Source organism: Euprymna scolopes, chromosome 7 (assembly GCF_053919585.1).
Source record: "Euprymna scolopes isolate OS-2025 chromosome 7, ASM5391958v1, whole genome shotgun sequence".
NCBI classification, from domain to species: Eukaryota; Metazoa; Mollusca; class Cephalopoda; order Sepiida; family Sepiolidae; genus Euprymna; species Euprymna scolopes.
Genome location: NC_136488.1, coordinates 60,355,336 through 60,379,591, shown reverse-complemented (window position 1 = coordinate 60,379,591; position 24,256 = coordinate 60,355,336). Strand labels below are relative to the sequence as shown.

Sequence of the window (24,256 nt, the reverse complement as noted above, 5' to 3'; positions counted from 1 at the left end):
AATATATATATATATATATATATATATATATTAGTTGGTTGGTTGCTTTTGTTTTACGGCATATCAACCCTTTTCAGGTTATTTAATGCCGAATCCAAAGATTTTGAAGAAAAATTCTTTAATAGAATATATTTATTGTTTTCAAGTCGGATTCTATTTAACCCATAGTTGGGACCCTAACAGGTACTACCACTCCAGGTCAGAGTGGACCTGGTAGCAATGGCAATTAAAGGGTGGCTCCACACTCCCCAAAGCCTGCAAGCTGGGGCCTCGCCACTGGATATAGTTTAAGGTCATATCCAGGATCCATATATACAGGGTGTCCACAAAGTCTCGCTACATTATGTAGCCAGACTTTGTGGAAGTCTCGCTACATAATGTAGCCAGACTTTGTGGACACCCTGTATATTAGAAATGTAAATTGCATAACGCAACACTTTTTCAGTAGTGTAACAGTATAGAACTAGAACTATAAATATTTTGATATTATATGAACTATATTAAATGTAAGGAACAAATGTTTACAAATTCATCAGAAGTCGTTTTTTTTTTTTTATTTTCCATTCGGTGCATACAATTGTTTCAGCCTACTACCAAGATATTAATAATGTTTACAAGGTGTGATGTATCTATTTTTTCTTATTAAGACATTCCTTAGTGCTGATGGGAGTAAATAAAACGACAGCTCTCCAACAAGAAATTGTGTTGCATTCCACATACAGTTTATAATTTGTATTATTATAGAAGTCTTTCTTTTCTGCAAAATTTATGCCCACACACTCAAATTATACTCTCCTCATATCATGTGTCTTGTTTCCTATTATTTACATGCAAGCCTAACAATTGCAACAAATTAATGCACAATAAAATAAGAGATAAGACTAGGCACTATCATATTCGGTTTAATGTTGGATGGTTTTTAAGAAAATGATTTCCAAAATAATCTATTTTTGTTTAAGTCATTATTTATTGCTTTTTTTCCTCGCATCTATTTTTTCCTCCCATATTATTTTTTGACCTTCTCCCGTGAACTGAACCTTCTACCTCAACTGTTCTACAATTAATAACACAAAAACTCTCATCTACATATGTATATTTTTCCCTACTATTCTTCATAAGTAATGAAGAAAACATTACAAATAATACAAAAAAATATGTTGCATCACCTTGAAGGGTTTTTACAAGATTACTGGTACTCAAATCATAACAGAATAAATCTTCATTTTCTAATCCGGAAAAATAGAGCATATCACTTTTCGGACAAAGTGCAATGGCAGTTGGAAAGGAGTCTGCTTTAGAAAAAAACTTGGTTCCATCTAAATGGTCAACCTGTCCTGTTTGTAAATTAATTGTCAATATTTTGGATGGTTCTGTAGATAACGACAAAGCCACAAATCCGTTTGAAGCTGCAAACAAAAAAAAAATGGTATTCATTAGATACCTGAAACAGTTGTGACCCTCTTTAAAATTAAATAATAGTTATAAGGACGAGATGAAAGAAAAACAGTGTTTTAAAATTTTGTATACACACTGAATTGAATGAAATTGAAACTGAATTGATCTAATACATTTAAATTGAAACTCAATTAATCTAACACATTTATATTGAAAGTCAATTGGTCTAATGCATTTAAATTGAGACTGAATGGATCCAATACATTTGAATTGAAACTTTTTTTTTTTTTACATGGAGGTCACCACTTATCAAGGCCCGGAAGCCACTTGGGGATAAGGGTTATTGCGTGTACAGTAATCAATGGGATAGTATTGTAGTAATCATTTGTATTGGATATTTGATAGAGTGTTTTTACTTAAGGGGGCGGTTTGTCAGGAATTTGTTTATGTTGGACTTGAAAACATCCAAGTTGTAGTCAGGTGGGAAACAGGCAAACGGAAGAGAGTTCCACAGTCGTGCACTTCTGAGAAAGAAGCTCTACTCATGAAATCTACGTTTGGATTTAGGCACAGATAAAGAGTGGGGAAAATTAATGACAGTAGTTTCAGGTAGACGGGTGTTTTTCATGAAAGATTGGCAAGAGGGGACCAGAGATTGGAGCTCAGGTGAGTACGTGCCATGGAAATAACGATAAAACAAAGACAAACTCGCAACGTCTCTTCTGTGGGAGAGAGGCTGCAGGGAAGAGAAGAGGGCATCCCCAACTAAGCCACGAAGTCTATTTTGTACTCTGTCAAGGCAGGATAGGCTGTTTTTAGCAGATCCTGCACAGATGTGGCAGCAGTACTCCATCCTTGGATGTACTTGGCTTTTATACAGATAGAGAATTGCATCAGTAGTGAGATATCAATCAGAGAGAGCTTTGTCAGTTGCGGCGTTTGATGTGTTGCGATAGATGGTCGTGTCATCAGCATAGATGTCAACGACTGATTTAAGTATGTGTTTTGGGAGATAATTGATGTAGATCAGGAAGAGAGTTGGGCTCAGGATGGACCCCTGAGGGAATCTAGCATTAATACTGTGGGCCTCTGATTTCTGCCCATCAATCACTACTCTTATGAACCTATCGGAGAGAAATGATTTAATAATTGAGAAAACATTTCCAGTGATACCGTAGCTGGAAATCTTGTGAAGTAGGCCCTTATGCCATACCTATCGAAGGCCTTTGATATGTCAAGAGCAATTGCCCTAGAAAGGAAGCCTTTGTCATTAATCCTTTGAGATATAACCGTTAGCACATCTGCTGTAGATCTTGCAGAGCGGAAACCATATTGCATGTCACTAAGAAGGTTGTTTCTGCTTAGGTGGTTGACTACTTCTTTATTTAATATGGATTCCAACAGCTTACTCATGGCACACAGGAGACTTATTGGTCTGTACTGAGAAGGAGATGACTTTTCGCCTGAATTCTTAAATACAGGGCATACGGATGAGGTTTTCCAGGGTGTTGGAAAGCACTTCTCCTTAAGGTAACTCTTAAACAGTTTTGTAAGTATGCGAGCAAGTTCTGGTTGGAGCTTTTTAACACTATAACTGGAATGTGGTTAGGGCCAGTTGCTTTACTGGAATCAAGGTTCTTGATTAGCTTGGCGACCTCATGCACAGATATTTGTATGTTGCATAGCGTGTTGTCTGTTATAGGAGGAAATACTGGGAGTTGATGGCCTTCGTCGCATAGAGTAGAATTAGCTGTAAAGTTCTTGGCAAATAGTTTGGCCTTGTCTGATGCTGATGAGACGACCTCAGGTCCATTGATGATGGTTGGGATAGAACGCACGCTTCTGTTCAGGATCCTGTTTGCTGTTTGCCAGAACTGGTGGGAACCAAGCCGCTACTCAGCTACTTTGGATTTAACAGACTGAGCATATAGCTCTCTTGCATTTTTTATTACTCATTTACAGTGGTTGCTGGCAGTCCTAAAAGCAGCTTTAGTCTCAGTACATCTATTATGTTGGTAGCTATGGAAAAAGTGATTTCTGTGCGTGATGGCAGCAACACATTTTGGGGAGAACCATGGCTGGCTGTTTGGTTTTTGTTGGAATTTTTGGATGGTATGAATACAATTAACCATTCGGTCAGGTCTGATACTATAGAGGACACATCAATTTAAACATGGAATGCAGAGGTAGATCAGATATAAATGTACGGAAGCTATCCCAGTCAGCCATAGAGTATCAATATACAGTACGGTGGAGAGGTACGTCTGAGGACTCATTACTTTCATTTTTATCTTAACTGATACAATGGATGTCACGTGGTGGGTGTTATTTTTTGAAGGTACCAAATATGAGACTATGTTACGTGAGTTCTTATTTAGTGTTCTTGTTTGTAAGACGTCTTATGTATTTGTTGTTGTTCATGTTTGTAAGAGTCTTAGTGTTTTATCTAGAGACAGTCTTAGGAGTGTTCATGTGTTGAGTGTTCATATGTCTTAAGATGTTCATGTTGCAAGAGATAGCATATTGGAGACATAAACAGGTATATGTAAAGAGAGAGACATATAATAGACATTATACATGCTACTACACAATGAGGAGATTTGATATATAGATAGATAGACCGAAGGTTTGACATTTATACTTTTGACAGTTCTGTGAACGGGAGTGTTTCTATAACATTTATACTTTGACACATATACTTTCTAACACATGTTTTTAGATGATGATTTTATCCAGGTTCTTATAACATAAATGGACAATACCTTTTCTGTTGAATAACAATACGATGACGCAGATACAAAAACACAAGATGACGTCCTTTATTTCATGACCGGTCCTGATTTCGCTCGAGGAATTCAAAGTTTCTTTACATGGCTTTTCTTTAACCTTCGCTTCCAAAGTTTGGTGTCAGCGGCTGTCTCTGACCTCTCCTCGGCTCTCTCTCCCCTCTTTCTCCCAGACTGCATCTAAAACTCTACCTATATTGAGAACTCGTCACGTCATCGCATGATTAAAAATGTGCTCATCGAGCACGTTGCCTTGACATGTGTCACATTGCAAAACTTGACATGACCCCGAGTACAGTAACCTATTTTTCGAATAACCTCTTTACAAAATATGTTTACAATTTCAATTGACGATTAAATTCCTTATTTTAATTTGCACAGAAACAAATTTCATCATTACATTCCTTTTTCAATAAACAGATATCTAACTATTTTGTGTGAGCTAAACAATTGCGATTCCACATTCCTTATTTTCAATAACATTCTGTATTTATTTTAACTTATGATTGGAATTTTCAATTCCAAATCTAGCTTTGCAAGTTCGAATCCTTGACTATCCTATTTCATATTTACTCACTTACAAGAACAGGCTTCTGTTATTGTAACACGGAGTGGTCGGAGGATCCCAGAGGAGATAGAACGGAACATGAACATAGCTCAGGGGAAGTTGTGAGAAAAAGGTCTAGAAGGCTTGCATACTGATCGGTAGTATCGGGAACACGGGTAGGTTCATGAACAATCTGAGTGAGATCATAGGCAGTGGCAAAATCATAACAGAACCTCCCCTGTCTTATTTGAGTGGGTCAGCCATTCCACATTATGGACATTGAAGTCACTGCAAATGTGAATGTTAACCAAAGGATGAGCAGACAGGACGTGGTCAATTTTCTCAGTTATACTCTTAAAGATATTAACCCCACTGTTGTAGGGGCGATAAATAGCAAATATGAATGCAGTGGTGTAAGCTAGTGCAACCCGGAAGCACATATAAGGTAAATTAGAGTCTTCTCTGGAGATATCCCTACCACATGGAAAGCCATCTTTAATGTAAGCACATACTCTATGCCCATGGCGATCTTGGGGGTCAGATTTAGATGTTAAGTTAGAGTATCCATTAATTATGAACTCATCTAGGGAATTGGTCGGCCCTATGCCAGTTTCACTAAGAAAGAATATGTACTGTTTCGTCTCCTGTAATTGTGTTTCAACCTCTGGAAGGTTGGAATGTAGACCCCTGATGTTGGAGAAGGAGACATGGTAGTAGGAGTCTATGTTGGAAGATGGGGTTCTAGGTTTATTTGTGATTTTTTCTGGAGATTTGTCATGTTGAGGTTTTAGGATTTGTGGAACAGGTCGATAGACTTGGTTGGAGCAGGACAGAAAGGGAAAGTAAGAGAGAAAAAGACAGGAATTTTTTTTTTGTTTTTGTTTTTTGTAGCACATGATAAGGTAAAGCCGTAACAATTACACACTAGTATGGCATCGAGAGGCCCTACCAGAAACTACTGCATGGTCCAGAATCCATTCACCAAATGGCAATACAGCAGTCCTAGTACTTTGCACCTGCTGATAGGACAGCCTCCTTAGTGGTTAATCCAAGGTTTGGGTCCCTGACTATCAGGCGGATAACGTCAGCCCAGATGAAACGTTTACCTCCAGCACCCTTACTAGTGACATGACCACAAGGATAGACATAGAAACAGAAAATTTCCGACATCTCAGGCTACTGTTCACAAAGTACTACCGACCTGGAAAGCAGCTTTTTCTTCACTCTTTGTCAGAAAAATTAATCATTGGAAATGAGGACTGAATTGATCTGATACATTTTAATTGAAACTAAATTGATCTAATACATTTAAATTGAAACTACATTGATCTAATGCATTTAAATTGAAATTGAATCGAACCAATATATTTAACTTGAAACTCAATTGATCTAATATATTTAAACTGAAATTGCCCCGATTTAATATATTTAAATTGAAATTGAATTGATCTAATACACTTAAATTGAAGCTCAACTGATCTAATATATTTGAATTGAAACTAAATTAATGCTTAAATGAGAAATGCTTCCCAACATCTTGGAGAACCTCATTAATTTGTTTAGTATTTAAAAATGCTGGAGATTGGTCTTCTGCATCTCAGTACAGTCCAATTAGTCTTCTGTGTGTTATGAGTAAGTGTCTTGAACCCATGTTAAATACAGAAATTGTCAACCACCTCAACTGAAAAAACCTTATTCAGTGACAAGCAATATGGTTTCCATTCTACGAGATCTACATCTGATGTACTGACTGCCATTTTACATAGAATCAGTGAATCTATCAATGGAGTTTTCCTCTTTAGAGCAATAGCTCTTGACATATCACAGGCATTTGATAGGATCTGGCATAAAGGTCTACTTCACAGTATCTGAAAATATCTTCTCAACGATCGAATTTTTTCTCTCTGATAGGTTTATACAAGTAGTTGCCACTGGGCAGGAAGTTCAGAGCTCAAAGTATCAATGCTGGCATGCCTCAAGAATCAATTTTAGACCCAACTCTATTCTTTGTCTTCATCAATAATCTCCCAAATCATATGCTAAGTTCATTCATTAACATATATGCAGACGGCACTACCATCTATGGCAACATTTCGAAGGCCAACGATGACCAAGATCTCTTTGAGTTTCTCTTCTGCATGTGATGTAATGAGGTAAAAGGTAGATGGTTAATTTTAATGTATCCAAAACGAAACTACTATCCGATCGCTACTTGGCCTCAATTCATATGAATGGCTCTTATCTCAAAAAAGCACTCTGCTTTCACAAGCTTCTTGTTCGAACCTTCACTCTTGACCTGAAATTGAAACCTTACATAAAATCTGTTGTCAATGGCGCTGGAAAAATGATTGTGTCATTCTACAGCTTTATAAGATATCACACTCCAGAAACAATCCTCCTTTTGTATAAGAACCAAATACATCCTAAAATGGAGTACTGTTGCATCATCTGGGGAGGAGCTGTTAGGACATCCTATCCTGCCTTGACAGAGTTCAAAACTGGCTTCGAAACCTAGTAGGTGATGCCTGTTTCTCCTCCCTGCAATTACTTTCCCACAGAAGAGTGGCAAGTGCTTGTCTGAGCAAGTGCTTGTCTTAGATTCAATCTATACCCCCCTCTTTCAAACTTAGTTTCGTCTAGTTACAACCACTGTTAACAATTTCCCTCACTCTCTATCTGTGCCTAAATCTAAACGCAAGTTCCATAAACAAATATCATTTCCTAGAACTGCCCGCCAGTGGAATTCTGTTCTCCTGGCCTGCTTTCCAGCTGACTACAATATGGTTTTCTTCAAGCCCAATGTAAACAAGTTCTTGTTGAGCCGTCCCCTTAAATAACAAATTCTATCCTATTTCCACCACTAACGATCACTACACTATTGCCTCAGTGACCACCTTACACTCAGTAACCCTTATCCTCAAGTGGGTTTTGGGCCTTTACAAGTGGTGACTCCTTCAAATGTATAGACAAAATAAATTGTAATTAAAGAATAAAGCAAAACCATCTAAGTGGAACACATTGAAGTCAATGTAGAGGCATATATGGATTTCACCCAAGAGGAAATTTATTGCTCCCAATGCACCAAACATTTCACCAAAATCTATTAACATTTGCCTCAAATTTATTTTCTTTTTCTCGAAAGCATTCAATACAAAAAGAACTTTTCTTCAACCATAAAATCACTACAATTATACATTAGAGTGTAGCAATCATAAATATTAATATTTCTTTCCTCTTGCCGAGAATAGTCCTTTTGTAACGTAGCGTGGACAGCTATATGCAAATACCAAGTTGTAAGCGAAATGACGTCACAGAAAGGAAAAAGAAAACTATAAACAGGACAGAGCACATTCGAGGAGATGATCACATTAGAGACGTGGATGATGTTCAAGAGCACATTCGAGAAAACGATCATGTGAGGGACGTCACAGCCGTAACGAGAAGTCATGCATGGCGGGAGAATGAGAAAATAAATTTTGTTGTACAACAACAACAAAATAGTTAAGTTGAAGTTGGGTAGACACTGAGCAAGGCTATCTTTACTTGAAGATTTTCCGCCATTTATTATTCCTACTCCTTTCGTTACTGTTTTGAATTTCCTCTTAAATCAATATATATATATATATATATATTTTTTTTTTTTTTGCAAGGAGGTCACCACTTATCAAGGCCCGGAAGCCACTCAGGGATAAGGGTTATTGTATGTACAGTACGTTGTACGTTAGTGTTGAGATTTCATAAAGTGTCTACTTAAGGGGGCAGTTCATCAGGAATTTGTTTACGTTGGATTTGAAGACATCCAAGTTGTAGTCAGGTGGGAAGCAGGCAGATGGAACAGAGTTCAACTGGCGTGCTGTTCTAAGAAAGAAGCTGTGTTCATGGAATCTACGTTTTGATTTAGGCACAGATAGAGAGTGGGGAAAATTTTTGACAGTGGCTTCAGCTAGACGGGTGTTTTTCATAAAAGATTGGCAAGAGGGCACCAGAGATTGGAGCTCAGACGAGCACTTGCCATGGAAATAACGGTAAAACAAAGACAAGCTCGCAACATCTCTTCTGTGGGAGAGAGGTTGCAGGGAAGAGAAAAGGGCATCCCCCACTAAGCCACGAAGTCTATTTTGTACTCTGTCAAGGCAGGATAGGCTATTTTTAGCAGCTCCTGCCCAGATATGGCAGCAGTATTCCATCCTTGGACGTACTTGGCTTTTATATAGATAGAGAATTGCATCAGTAGTGAGATATCTTCTGGAGCGGTAGAAGGAACACACCATCTTTCCAGCGACCCTGGCAACAGACTTGATGTACGTGTTCCATTTCATATCAGGAGTAAAGGTCAAGCCCAGAAGCTTGTCAAAACATTGAGCTTCTCCTAGGTGAGAGCCATCCATTACAATTGATGCCAGATGGGGATTAGAGCGTTGGTTTTAGATGCATTAAAGGTAACCAGCCACATCTATATAATTTGTTATTTATAAAAGTTGTATATATTATATGTATTATATTTATAGAAATTGTTTATACACTACAGATTATTATAGACAATAGTCTTACTAGTCTTATTGTTTATTTATTGACCATCTTACAATTTATTCTTTTTATTCAGTTGACATTTACAATTGAATGTCAACTGAATTATAGGAATAAATTGTAAGATGGTCAACATCCCTCTTTCTATCCCCTATTTTTCTCTCTTCTTTCTCCCTCTCTTTCTTTATCATTCGTTAGAAAACATATATATATATATAGGTATGAGGTAATATGATTTAAGGAATAATCAATTATGTATGTTCTAAAAAATTAATGTAAACAACTAATCTGTGTACGATTATTTCTGAGATGATGTAAATCTTCACTGAAATACAATCCCTTTATTCAGGAAGCTTCATATGCCTCCCTGCAGTGACTTAGTCCACAATGCATTGTAGTCGACATTGCACTGTAAAGAACTTACTGTTGAGTTTATAAAATTATTTTTTATATATAATGGCTTGAATTAAAGTTTAAAATGAAAACGTCAAGTATTATGGTACAGTTGTGCTTGAAGCAGAAACATTCATTTCGAATGCGCCCCTGTCATATCTACCTACTGTTGATTTTATATGCTGTCCTTTCGGCTTGTGTGGTGATAAATTTTCTCAAATGCACTTGTGATGTTGGGCTGTGTAAGGTGTTAACTTTGGTAAAAATCGCCTCTTCCGTCTTTCATCGGATTATTTTGATTATTGATACTTATCGAAGACATTCTGATACAAAACATATATAAGAACACTGTCAGGCACATAAAGTACTTTCGTTTAAAAATTCATAAAAATCGGCCCAGCCGTTTTCGAGTCCATAGGGAACAAACTCACACACAGGCACACACACAAAGTTCCTTTTATATAATAGTAGAAATATGTATATTTATACCTGCTGCTGAAATGCTGGAATCGATCACGTGGGTTTCATCTTCAGACAGACTGATCGCATACTTTTTCTCACTAGTTTTTATATCACAGATAGTCAAATTTAAATTGGTATGGAAGAGAATCCAGCTTTTCTGATGGCCGCACACCTGAAAAAATCGATTTTCGATCTGGCTGTTTCCAGCAAGGCTTTTTATGTCAAGATAGTGCGACAAGGAGGCAGTTTCAGTGAAAATGAAGACGATATTGGTGTCGGGGTTGATTGCTACAAGGCGGTCGTCATCGCAGAACTGGACTTTCTCTGCTGTATCTTTGAAACCGTCATACTTCAATATTCGCTGGCCTTTCGCAGTGTCCCAGAATTTTATGCAGGCTTCATGTGCACCTGTGGATTAGTGTAAAAATAATAATAATGAGAATAATAATATGTTATAATAGCAAAAGGCATAGTTTAGTTTAGGTGTTTTGTTTTATGGCATATCAACCCGTTTTCCCGTTTTTTAATGCTAAAGTCAGTACAGTAGAACTCTGGGATACAGTGGACCTAGGATACTTTTTTTTCAGGTTACGATGTGGAATAGAATGGTTTTCGGCCTCTGGTTACGGTATTATAATGTTATTTGATTATATACATGTGTATTATATACTGTACTGCATTTAGTGACTAATTTTAATGCCGTATCCCGGAGTACTGCTGTAATTTTAGAAAAAAGATTTTATGCCTCAATTTGTTTAGATCTTCAAATATTTATTCATGGTGTTTGGTTTGGTTGTTATATATTATGGCATACCCTTTTCAGGTTATTTAATGCCGAATCCAGTAATTTTACAAAAGGCTGTTATGCTTCAAGTTTTTTATATCTTCAAATATTTATTCATGGTGTTTGGTTTGGATGCTTTGTAGATGTAAATTGTTGCTTTTGTTTTCGACTTTGCAGAACATGATTCAGTTTTGCAAAAGGAAAGGAACAACAATAAAATCATTGTTTGGTGCAATTTATGTTAGGAAGTCATTATCTTCAGACGGCCTGATCTGATAGCACAAGAAATAAAAGAGTTAGGGTTATTATACTAATAAAAGGTTTAGAAGTAGTGTACAGATGTAAGTCCTGATAAAACGGAAGAGGTACCGGGTCAGGAATTACCTGACAGTATCTAGTCCCCTCAAACACAAAAGTCCAAAATAAAATAAAATCCTAATATATTGGCAACAATAAAGTGATTTGACAAAAGGACGATTCACATGTGACTTGCTGAAGATGGAAAGATACTGGAAGAAAACGGACAAAAAACACAGATAAACGATTTGGTTGTTTTGTTTTACGGCATATCAACCCTTTTTAGGTTATTTAATGCTGAATTTGATAATTTTGGAAAAAGATTTTATTCTTCAAATTGTTTATATCTTCAAATTAATGGTGTTCGGTTAGTTTGATAGTAGAAAATTATTGTTTTTATTGTTGACTTTGCAAAACATGATTGAGTCTAGCAAAGGGAAAACAATAACATCGATGTTTGGTGCAATTTTTGATCAGGAAGTCAGTATCTTCAGACGACCTAATCTGGTAGCGCCAGGTTCCTAGGCTTGTTATAGAATTGATACAAAAGTTGATTACTCTACATGGGCAAACCACCTGAGACACCAAATGCCTAAGATATCTAAAATCCCATAAATAAGAAACAAAAAAGGCAAACAAGAATAGAGTTATGAGATTGCCATCCCATAATAGTTTACTTACTGCCATCCCATAATAGTTTACTTACTGAGAGTAACTGCAGTCTTTTTGTCGGATGAAATATCAAAGGATGTAATTTCTCGTTTATGTGCTGGTATACAATGCAAGAGTTTGCCGCCTGGTTTGAATAGAACCTTATGGTCGGCTTCAAAGTACGTCAACTTAGAGTTTTGACATGCCTCAAGAAGTGGACGGAGTTCCTATAATAAAATAAAAAGATTAGAAGACCCATTAAAATTTTTACTATTGGTGGCATCGGAAATTCAGTTAGAAAAACTTTTTCCAAAATTATCAAATTCGGCATTAAAGAAGAGTGAACATGTCTGACAATAGCAGGGAAAAAGGAGGGAGACGAGAAACATATGCGACCACATTCCCAGTTTAGAGAAATCATAGTGAACGATACAACAATTATGGGAATTCCGGCATATTTCTCGAGACATTTCATTGTTGTATTACCTCCCCTGTTTTCTAGACGGTGATAAATGATTCGACGTTCCCGACGAAACATTTTCCAACAGATCTTATGTAGTATAATATATAATATGTAATATTATAATATTTTTTATTATTTATTATTATATTAACATTTTATATGAAAATAAGTGGGACAATGTGAGCAATACTTCTATTTAATAAATGTGTAATATTTATTTCTTGTAACTGATGACTTTCTTTTTTATAAGAAACATTCTTAAAAGTAAATAAACATATTTTTTTACACAGGAAAGTATAATTCTTACGCCAAACTACTACTACTACTACTACTACTACTACTACTACAAATAATAATAATAATAATAATAATTCGTCTAAGAGTGTGATGAATTTCTTCAGTTAAAATATCTGTTGGAAGATGTTTCGTCGGGGTGTTCAGTTATAAAGGACAATAAGAACCGTCCTTTTTTATTGAAAACCAAAGACGAGGGATGATAAAGCAAAACAAAGCAAGATAATGTGTCAAGATCGAGAGCTAGATGTCGCTGGGCACTGGTAGATAAGCGTCAGCAGGCTGCTGAGCTAGACGTCAGTGGGCTCTGGAAGGTGAGCGTCAGCGAGCTGCTGAACTGGACATCAGTGGGCTCTGGTATAAATAACTGGACATTGACAAGCTCTGGAGTGAGTAGCCTGACGTTGACCAGCACTGGAAAGCTGCTGAGGGCTGTAGGAGTCGCTGGAAAAGTTGCAGGAGGCACCGAAGGCTGCTGGAAGGCTGCAAGAGGCACCATGTGGGCTCTGGAAGATGAGCGTCAGCAGGCTGTTGAACTGAACGTCTTTCAATTGTGTAATTCAGTTTATTATACTATTTCAGACTAATGTTCTATTTTTCAATGCTCAGTCCGGTAGTGTAATATTTATTCTGTTGTAATGAGCCCATCCTCCCAAGCTTTTCCATCCTCATTAGGGGGGGGGGACAGTATAATATACGTTCATTCATCATGATACTATTCTTCTAGGTATTACCACATCTTTTTGAGGAGATAGGAGTAATATAATGCCTGTTTTGTGACAATGTGACTATCTTCACAGGTATCACCCCCACCACCATTTACAAGAACAGAGTTAGACACTTGATTTTTAATGTAAGGAAAATAAAACTCTCCAATCCAGAATGTCCTGCATTGGAGAGCTTGATTTTCCTTATATTAAAAACTAACCTTGTGTCCAACTTCGCCCTTGTAAATGGGTGGGGTGGGGAGGGGTAATACTTGTGAAAACAGTCACATTGTCACAAAAAAGACACTATATTTCCCGTATTTCCCCAAAAGGATGTGGTAATATTTAGGACATTCTAGATTTGAACAGAAAATAAAAAAAATGTCTCAGTCTAGAAGGGTTTCTTATTTGCTGACTGAGAACAGAAAAAAAATGAAGTGTAATATCAGAACAGATACTACACTTTGCTCCTAGCCAAAAGGCAATTTGTTGAACAACTTAAAAAAAGCTCAATTGCCAATTAAGATCGTTAGGGTTAGGGTTAGGGTTAGGAAGGAGATTATCACACATATATATATATATATATGTATATATATATTAAAAAAAGGACATTTATAATATTAATTCATCTTTTAGAACAATTTTTTGTTCTAACCTTTTAATACATTGGGTCAATCATATTTAAAAATAAAAATTAAACATACCCGACGCTGTCCAGGAATAAATAACAAACTAAAATTTAAAAAAAAATTGTATGCAGCATTTTATTTTTTTTTTTTTTAGAAAACACTCCTTAAATCCTCAATTATATTACTTTTTTTCTACACATCTCTATACTTCTCTTTTATACTCACAGGTAAGTCTGGTAATCTTCCTATAAGTTGCGTGGATAACTGGTCCGGGTCGTAACTGAGGGCATCTTGGGAGAGTTGAAGAGCCTCGGTTACAGTCAGTATTGCTTCATCTTGAGGAAACGTCTCACAGGCAAAAAGGAAATCATCGAGGACTTCCCTGAAAAAATAAGAATATCACCAATCTCTTTATACATACATATATATATATATATATATATATATATATATATATATATATATATATATATATAGTCCTCTGTAGACATGATCTTACGTCCAAGTGGCAATATGGTTGTGATCTGATCGTTTGCTGGGGAGAGTTATTCGATTTGCCGTGTGGACGTTTCTTGAATTGTCATACGTCCTGGGAATGGCCACCATCTTCCCTGGTGTTAGACACGATCAAACAATGGGCACATGGACGCTAGAAACATCAATGAATTGAGATGGCGTTGGATATTATTGACTAGCACATGTTGTCGTCAAGTCTTCCTTGCGCCATTAATGGCAAGCATTCTTCATAACAGGGACCGCTTCTCTGTTGCTGAAATTGAACGCTCGTACAAAACAGCGAACAAAGACAGTTGTTTTATAAAAATATATGATTATTTATTTTACATTTAACACTGAAGGAGCATATTAAACTGACCCGATGCGCGCATCGCTAACGGTTTCACAACCAAAAATACTACACGTCCGTCATGCACGGGATTCAGGCTTCAACTGTTTAAAGCACAACAATTATAATTCAATTCTCTTCTCTTTCTTCGTTGAACGAGATAGAAAAAGAGTGAAAGAAAGAAAGAAAGAGAGTGGGTGAGAGAAAGACAGAGATAAACATGTATAGAATTTGACACAAGCTTAAAAGAAATGTTATTTTGTTTTTTGAGCACTCGTCAGCCAGCAAGTGTGACCCTTTTCACGGCGACATAAAACACTTATCAATCAAGCCCACACTGATAGCGGCAACTTTTGAAACTTTACACTCGTTGAGTTTATGTTTTGTACAGTTGATTGGTTGTTTTTGTTTTACGGCATATCAACCTTTTTCAGGTTATTTAATGCCGAATCTAGTTATTTTGAGGAACGATTTTTACTGGAGTATATATATATATATATATTTTAAATTAGATTCTATTTAACCCATAGTTGGGACCCTAACAGGTACTACCACTCCGGGTCAGAGTGGACCTGGGAGCAATGGCAATTAAAGGGTGGCTCCACACTCCCCAAAGCCCGCAAGGTGGGGCCTCACCATCGGATATAGTTTTAGGTCATATCCAGGACCGTTTTGCACAGTCAGGCACAAGTTAACTGCAAGGTTTAATTATGCAGAATTTCCCAGCTCCCCCAAAAGTGAGCTTTTTCATTGTGCCACATACTTTGTTGGGATGAACAAGAGTAGAAAAACAAAAAAACATGAGAGTTAAGTATGTTGCGACCAATTCAGCAGATGAGTTGAATATAAGAGGAAAACAAAGAAAAAAAAAGAGAAAAAAAAAAAATATGGAAAAAAAGAAAAGAAAAACAGAACAAACCTTAAGCTTAATCTTAAGCCTAACCCGACTAACCTTAAATGCAATTTATGGATATATTACAAAATTGTTAATCACTCCTCTCTTGGCATGGCTCTGATATTGGTTGCGATTATCCCCTTCAATTCAGGTATGATCTAAAAATTGTTTTTATAGATATTAAAGTGGAACGGACAGACAGACAAATACACAGTCAGATAGATATAATATGGAAAATTTTTAGCCCATTAAAACGGACAAAAGTTAAAGTGCCTAACGCCAAATTGAATATGGTTACATTTGTGCTCATTTTTGTATTAAATACTAATCTTGAATAGCCTGCTGCATATTATCATAGCAAAGATCCATAGAAGATTTCAGCCAAATTGGCTCAGTAGTTTCTAAAAAAAAAACTTCTGTGGTATTGTGGTGACTAATCCCTGTTAATCCCTATTAATCCCTAACTGTGCACCAAACAGATGCCATAATACTTAGTTCGTTGCACCATATCATAATAAAGGTCTATGCACGATTTCAACTAGATTGGCCTAGTTTTTGAGAAAACTTCTTGAGTAAATATCTATTCATAACTAGCAACACCTAACCGTGCATCTAATTAATACTATAATATTTAGTCTCCTGCACCTTATTGTAGTCCATACAAAATTTCAACTAGGTCGGGCCGGTAGTTTCCAAGAAAAAGGTGGAATAGACAAGCAGACAAGCAGACAGACTAAAAGAAATATAATCTAGATACTCCCACCATAGATAAAAAAAATTTAAGAATTTAGTGTCCGGTAAGTATGAAGGATCACACTTCCACTGATGAAACGATTATCAAAGTACCCCCATTGAATATTTATTAAACTAAGATTATTGGACATTTATCACTAATCAGGCATAGACTGGAGTTTATTTACACTAGATATGGTTGGATTGTAGAAATGATTGTGACTTTTACTAATTATTCCATGGTGGACATTTTATTTGGATATCCCTGTATATAACTGTTGAATTTTATGCAGCATACCTGAAGGAAGTAGCTTTCATTTTGGCCAACAGAAATTCTTGGTTGAAGAGAACCTCTTCTTTAAGTCGCGTTGCCATTTTGGCTTTTGCAAGAAGACGGGGTAAGTTGTTTAATTTCCGCAGGTTGGGTTCATTGTCAAATTTGATTGGCTGCTGAGTGAGAAGACGATCACATTCACCGGAAGTGCCATCTTTGTTTTCATATCGTTTCAGGATGCCTAGGAAAATGAAAATTCATGATTTATGAACGAAAAATAGTAAGCATAAAAATAAAATTTTTAAAAAGTTGATGTGTTTAAATAAGATCATCATCATCATCATCGTCATCGTCATCGTCATCATCATCATCAAATAAAAAACTTCAGTCATCATAATGGTACAATTTATAATCCTCTCTGATTTATTTGGGCAAAATAAAAAATCGGAGCCATTACATTTGAAATGTTCCCCGTAGAACCATTAATGAGAACTGAAGTACACTGGCTAGGAACAAAATGTAGTATCTGTTCTAATACTACACTTCACCTGTCCTGTCCTCGGTCAGTGGAGGAGAAATCCTTCATGACTGAGACAATTGTTATCTTTGTTCCTATCCAGAGTGCCCGTTTTTGGAGAGCTAGATTTCTCCCACGTTAAAAACCGACCTTGTGTCTAACCCTTCCCTCATTGGGAGGCAAGTAAATAGGAACAGTTCTAAGTAATCATGAAGTTTGCTTTGCAGGATGTCCGTTTGCAATAGAAAAAAGGCGCATGCTTGTAGTTGTGGATTTTAGTAGATGTTGATGATTTGCATACGTTGACACCAATTCCTTTTAAAAGACAACATGAGACGACAATGGGAAACACGGAGCAGTTGAGGAAGAGATTCGTGGAGTATTTCGGTTAGTTTAGGAAGAATTATTCTAGCGTTGTTTTAACAAGAGTTTCTGCTGTATCTTAAACCTCATTATTCCACAGAGGATTTTTTCAGTTTCTTACAATAACTATAACTATAATACAACAATAACTATACAACTATAATACAATAATAACTATACAACTATAATACAATAATACTATACAACTATAATACAATAATAACTATACAACTATAACAACAACAACAACAACAACAACAACAACAACAATAATAATAATAATAATAATAAAATATTACTATATAACTATAATACAATAATACTATATAACTACAATAATAATAATAATAATAATATTGCTATATAACTATAATACAATAATACTATACAACTACAATAATTATAATAATAATAATATTACTATATAACTATAATACAATAATACTATACAACTACAATAATAATAATAATAATAATAATAATAATAATATTGCTATATAACTATAATACAATAATACTATACAACTACAATAATAATAATAATAATAATAATAATAATAATAATAATAATAATATATTACTATATAACTATAATGCAGTAATACTATACAATAACTATATATAATTAATTATTTATATAATTTTTATTTTTAAACTTTTGACCAGACAATTTTTTGTCCTTTTTAGTTATTTTCTTTTTCTTTTTTTTTTTAACTCAAACAAGGCGTGTTTCCACTTGAGCATAAGGAACTACTTTTTGGCATCATTTCTTACAAGGGACTCTGACTATGTGGGGAGTTTATCAAAGATGTCTCTTCACATTACATTTAAACTTCTGTATGTTAGTACAGCCAGGGAAGCAGAAAACGGGAGGGGGGGGCGTGAATTTCAAAGTCTAGCAGTTCAAGGGAAGAAATTATCAGAGTAGAAGGTTTTTCAGTATCTAGAGACCTATACAGTGAAAGGGTGGGATTTTGTTGCTTGTCAAGTAAATCGAGAGTATGTACATTGAGGGGACACAAATACTATGATTTCATTAAAAAAAATTTCATTAAAGTACTTGTGAAGCAGGCACTGTGACGATGGAACAGAGGTTGGAGCTTGGCCAATAGAGTGAGACTTACTAGATTGAGAGACTAGTGCTACGTCCACCAACTCAGATTTGACAGCAATACTCCATGCATGGGCGAATCATAGGTTTATAAGGTTATAGTATATTCATAGATGTGAACAATTTTTTTTAGCATTGTAAAGGAAATCTGCCTTATTTGCAACAGCTATGATGATGTCATCAATCTATTTGTTCCAATTAAGTTTGCCTATGAATGCTGAGTTGAGGATTTTGAAGGATGAGCTCTCAGAGTGTTGTTAGTCAATGCTATCTGTGGCTGAGAAAATTTCTTGTAATTGTTAAAGGAAAGAAGCTTAGTCATAGTAGCATTAAATTTTACCATTCATTTATGTCCACATTCTACTACGGACCGTTTTAAGGTTTCAGCCTTTGTATAACCCTTTCTCCCTTGCAGGGGTCGAGCGCGCACGGTGGAAAACGACGCGCACTAACCCTAAGGATGGTTGGCTATATTTTCACTCCTTCGAGCCTCGGACCCCGCACAAGCATCCGTCTCTCTCCCTCTCTCTTTGCTGAGTCTCTCCGAATTGGACGTTGGTATCTGGCCGTCTAGTGTTGTAGCGCCCAATCGGGAATTCTTGGTAATTTCTGTCGTGATCGTCTCCTCGTCGGTGGCCGGCTGGAAAGTCAAGTTTGGTTATGCTGAAATCGAAGGCAGTCTTCACAAGTATAATTGGAAACAATCAACAACGATGAGGATAGTTTAGGCTGTTCATTTAGTGATTCGGTATACATCAAGGCTCGGCTCGTCCCTTATACGTTCGTCAGGCTTGGAATGCAACCCCCACAGTGTATTCAAACAAAAACTCTAAGTGGCAGTCTTTGTTAGTTCTCTTCGTCTCAATTAGAAGAGGCTGGCAGCATGCGTGGCTTCCCAACTCCTCTCTTCGACAGACTGTCCGATTCTCTTCTCCCGTCTATCTCCGCAGTGGTTTTATTAAACGTCATCCTCCCCTTCCTTCTGTAGTCGACCCAATCTCTCTATTCGACGGGTAATCATAATTCTTTCTCTCTCTCTCTCTCTCTCTCTCTCTCTCTCTCTCTCCTTCCCAACCGACCCCCTCTCAATTCAATTCCGAGAATCAGTTATCTCTCTAGGCAATTAACCAATTTGTTCCCTTAAAATTAGAATGACTAATTCAATTGTTTTCGGGTTCGGTCTTTCTCTATTATCACCTCCAACTTGCTGATTTAAGTGAATCATGTTATCATTACACTCGGATCGCCGACTTTACTCGTCGACCCTTCCCAGACCTCCCTGCGTTTTCCTCGCCAACCCGACATCTGGCTTATCTTTTGTCTGGCCCTTTTGAACTCCAATAATTTACTTGTCAACCGATCACAATTCGTTGGTTTCTCACGAGATGGGACTGAGACCTCTCGCCCAGCTCCACCCCACTCACCCTCAACCTAGGAAGCAAGGTTATCCGGTGTCGCCCGGCTTCGTTACATTTGATATGTATACATTAGTTTTTTTCCGCATGTCTATAACAGAGCGTTGTGTCATCAACAAATATGCCCATCTTGGACACAATTTTTTTAGTTTATGTTGATTAATACTGACAAAGTAAGGGAGATAACTTCTTTTGGTTTTATACTCAACTTATGTTTATGTTTTAAATTATGTAAACTGAATTTAAACCAAAAGCAGTAAAACGTAAAATCATCAGCTGCCATTAGCGATAATGCAAATCTACTTATAAAAACGAATAAAGCACTCTTCAGCAGTTGATAATGTTTATATAAATAAGAAAGGTGGAGCACTTTTTAGTCTTGGTGGGCAATCATTGAGAAATAGTATCTGGTTAAGAACACTGGTCCTCATCGCCGCATTGGGTTAGCGTCAGAAGGAGCATCAAGCCTTTAAAAATTTTGAGTACTTATGCAGAATATGAATCATGCTACGTTTTAGATGAGATTATCAAGTTAAATTCAATTTTACGGTATTTTTGTTCATTAAAATTGTTGGGTAAAAATACAGAATAATTACCAAACGTCCCCCCCACCTCTCCTCATCGAATTGTTTTCAAAATTAAATTATTATTTCAACATGGTCTGTATTCTCCATAAGTATCAAATTTTGTTTTGATTAAGGAATCAATTCCAAGGAAACCTGATCAGAAATAAGTTTGGAAGTCAGTTTTATAAAAGCCGTCCAACACATGCCAACATGTAAAAGAATCGTAATTAGCTAATAAACAAATTCACCGTTAGCCCATTTGCCACTGAAGTAGTCCACAAGTCCGACATAAAGTAATTCGTTGGTGGCTGCATCTGAACAGTAGATCTCCGTGGCTACTTCGATGAATTGGCGATGGTACCAATCAATTACTTGCACTCCATCAGAACCACGATTCACTAGAAAATAAAAGAGCAATAACAAAATCAAGGGTTCATCATTTTGCATGTAGATTCTTAAATGCGAATCAAATCCATTATTTATGATAGAACAGAATACATAAAGAATTAGAGAGATTTGTGAACAGGGTATGACCTCAAGGTTAGTAAAACATGATATACAAAGAAGTTGATTGATTGATTGAATCACAATACATTTTTGATATTTTTAAATGAATCAATTGCAGTCAACTTAGATGTAACATAGTTAAGGTCTAAATGGTTGCATTTGCTGAGGGATGATAATCTACTAAGCAAACCTAGTATAAAATTTAATACAATATGGGAACCATTAATTAAAAATAATAGGTAAGGTCACCATTATATATATATATATATATATATATATATATATATATATATATATATATATATACAGAGAGAGAGAGAGAGAGAGAGAGAGAGAGAGAGAGAGAGAGAGAGAGAGCGTAACAAATCTCTCTGTGAATGAAACATGGAAGATTCTGGGTGGCTTAACTGCCATATATTTTCATAAGTTTCCACCTAGTTCAGCTCACATGTTGAGTACTATTGAAGTGAATATTGAAAATTGATACATAAACAATATTATATCTCCTTATAACATTTTTGTGGATTAAAGAAATAATCTATCTATCTATCTATCTATCTATCTATAATATAAAGCTGAATGTGTGTGTGTGTGTGTGTGTGTGTGTGTGTGTGTGTGTGTGTGTGTGTGTGGTCACGAATAGGCTCCTATATGGTTGACTATCTTAAAAAACTGATTACATATAATGATAGATGTATCGAGACACAGGAATGGGTTTGTTTGATCTGGCAGAGCGGTGGTTCATTAAAATTGTGGGGTCTGCGTTCGCGCCTGGTCCACAAAGTATTGAAATAAAAAAAATTAAAAAATTAAAAAAAAACGTTTACAAGTGTTTTTGATATAGATGTAGATAAGAATACTTTGATAAGTATGTTTTAACTTAAATAGGGATGGTATAATAAAATTGTGGGGTCTGCGTTTGCACCTGGCCTCCATAGAATGGAAATAGGCACACACTTTAATAAAGACTTTTCATATCTATCTGCGTAAGTATACTTTGATAATTATGTTTCAGTTTGTTCAGTATGGTATGATAAAATTATGGGGTGTTCGTTCGCACCTGACCTCCATAGAATGGAAATATATCACAAAGTTTAACAAGGTTTTTTAATATAGATTCACAGAATACTGTGATAAGTGTTTCAGTGTGAACAGATATGGTATAATAAATAATGAGGTTTATCTATTTTATTTTTACTTTGATCATATTTTGCTTTAGTTTTGATACCCCCAAATTCGAAGCTATCTCTTTACAACCCTTCCTTTTCATAACCTATCATACTTTCATAAACCAGAATCCATTTTCTGTAGGCTGTTTTTGAACCCAGTCAATGACGGGTACTTTTGCTAGTATATATATATGTATATGTATATATAAAGATAACTTTGTAACTGATTTCTAATCTCCCGATGGCAGTAGTATTATTTCATACTCTAATGATTTCGTTAGCATGAAACACCAGTATTTGTAGGCATAAAAATGATTGTAAATATTTATTTGAAACACATTATCGCTATAAAGCTCCTTTAAGGAATTAAGGTTGAGATCGCAATAGGGAATTAAGAAAAAGAAGTTAGCCTAAGTATAAATGCAATATTCTAACTTCCTATCATTGGGTACTCTCTGAGTGTTTACTGTTTATGCCTACTAATTAGACATTTATAGGTACATAATTTCCATCAATTTTCATGTTTATTTCTGATGGCCTGAATGTAGAGTATCAGCCTATGGAGTCAAAGCTGGACTTTGTGATTGGGTCATTATATCTTGACTGGCAGTAGTTATCATTTCCTACACTGATAAATGCATAAGAATGGAATACTAGTATCTGTACATGTGAAAATAATTGTTAATATTGATTAAAAAATATTATAATATAAACTATTTTTAAAACAGTGATCTACATACACGCGTGTTCCAAGGTAACTATTTCTCACCAGCGTAGCTTGACTGTTTCTAGGAATCGAACTCCAGACCGTGTTTACCACAGTCCAGCGCGTTAACCGTTTCGCCACGAACTCCTAGATGACTTTACTGTTTACTTTTATCGCTTATAAATTTTTAGATTTGATGGCGTTGTTTTTTTTTTTTCTTTTTTTTAAATACGGTGAAATAGTGGCCTCGCCCCGAAGCTCATATTTATTTACTTAGAAAGTCGCCCATAATTTATTTGGACGTATATAAGATTTTATTTATTTTTATTATTTTTAAAACAGTAATCTATGTACACGCATGTTTCAAGGTAACTACTTATATATATATATATATATATATATATATATATATATATATATATATATATATATATATATATATATATATATGAACAAATGATTAATAAAACATGTTAAAAGACGTCTTGAAAAAGAGTTAAAAACATATTTAATTTTAAAAAAATAAAGCACAAGATAAGTGGATAGTCCATCATTTTCTTTTACCTCCTATTCCCCTTACCTCACCATTTTTTTTAACCAAGTAAGATCTGTGACTTACTTGTAGTTTCATTAAATACTTTTATATGCAAAATCCGATCCTGCATTTTGCTAATTCCTGCCCTCTGATGAGAAGGAGAGTATTTCTTCGAAACTCCGCGGATTAAGGACTATCCACTTATCTTGTGCTTTCTTTTTTTAAAATTAAATATGTTTTTAACTCTTTTTCAAGATGTCTTTTAACATGTTTTATTAATCATTTGTTCATATTATAAGCTCTGTATCCTTTTCGGTTTTATTGAGCTTTTACATCTGGTTGAGATTACTTTACTTGTAAATATTAACTCTTTAATATTTATAATATATTTTAAGTTTACCATTTTGATTACCTTGGTAAACTTATTGTAATTTTTATTTTATATATATATATATATATATATATATATATATATATATATATATATATATATATATATATATATATATATATATATACTTGTCTTTTATTATGTTAGCTTCTTTGAATGCAAAATTCGTTATGAATTCATCGAAAAATCATCTTTTATTATTCATTATGGCAAAGAATTTTCTCAGCCCATACTAATATATATATATATATATAAATTTTCAGACTTTTTTCATATGGGACTTTTATTGATAAGTA

General features: G+C 35.4%; 1 protein-coding gene across 1 annotated transcript in view; it reads right to left on the bottom strand.

Annotated features, from left to right (window-relative positions):
* The window catches only part of LOC145280278 (NACHT and WD repeat domain-containing protein 2-like), a 115,198-nt gene that overhangs the window by 24,764 nt on the left and 66,178 nt on the right, over nucleotides 1-24,256 (bottom strand). The window contains exons 15-20 of the mRNA XM_080132051.1: nucleotides 20,901-21,050; nucleotides 16,705-16,921; nucleotides 14,161-14,317; nucleotides 11,898-12,069; nucleotides 10,138-10,518; nucleotides 1,167-1,406 (exon numbers count right to left, since the gene is read on the bottom strand). Of these exons, the coding sequence (XP_079988177.1) occupies nucleotides 1,167-1,406; nucleotides 10,138-10,518; nucleotides 11,898-12,069; nucleotides 14,161-14,317; nucleotides 16,705-16,921; nucleotides 20,901-21,050 (1,317 nt within the window). The remainder of the gene's footprint in view (nucleotides 1-1,166; nucleotides 1,407-10,137; nucleotides 10,519-11,897; nucleotides 12,070-14,160; nucleotides 14,318-16,704; nucleotides 16,922-20,900; nucleotides 21,051-24,256) is intronic.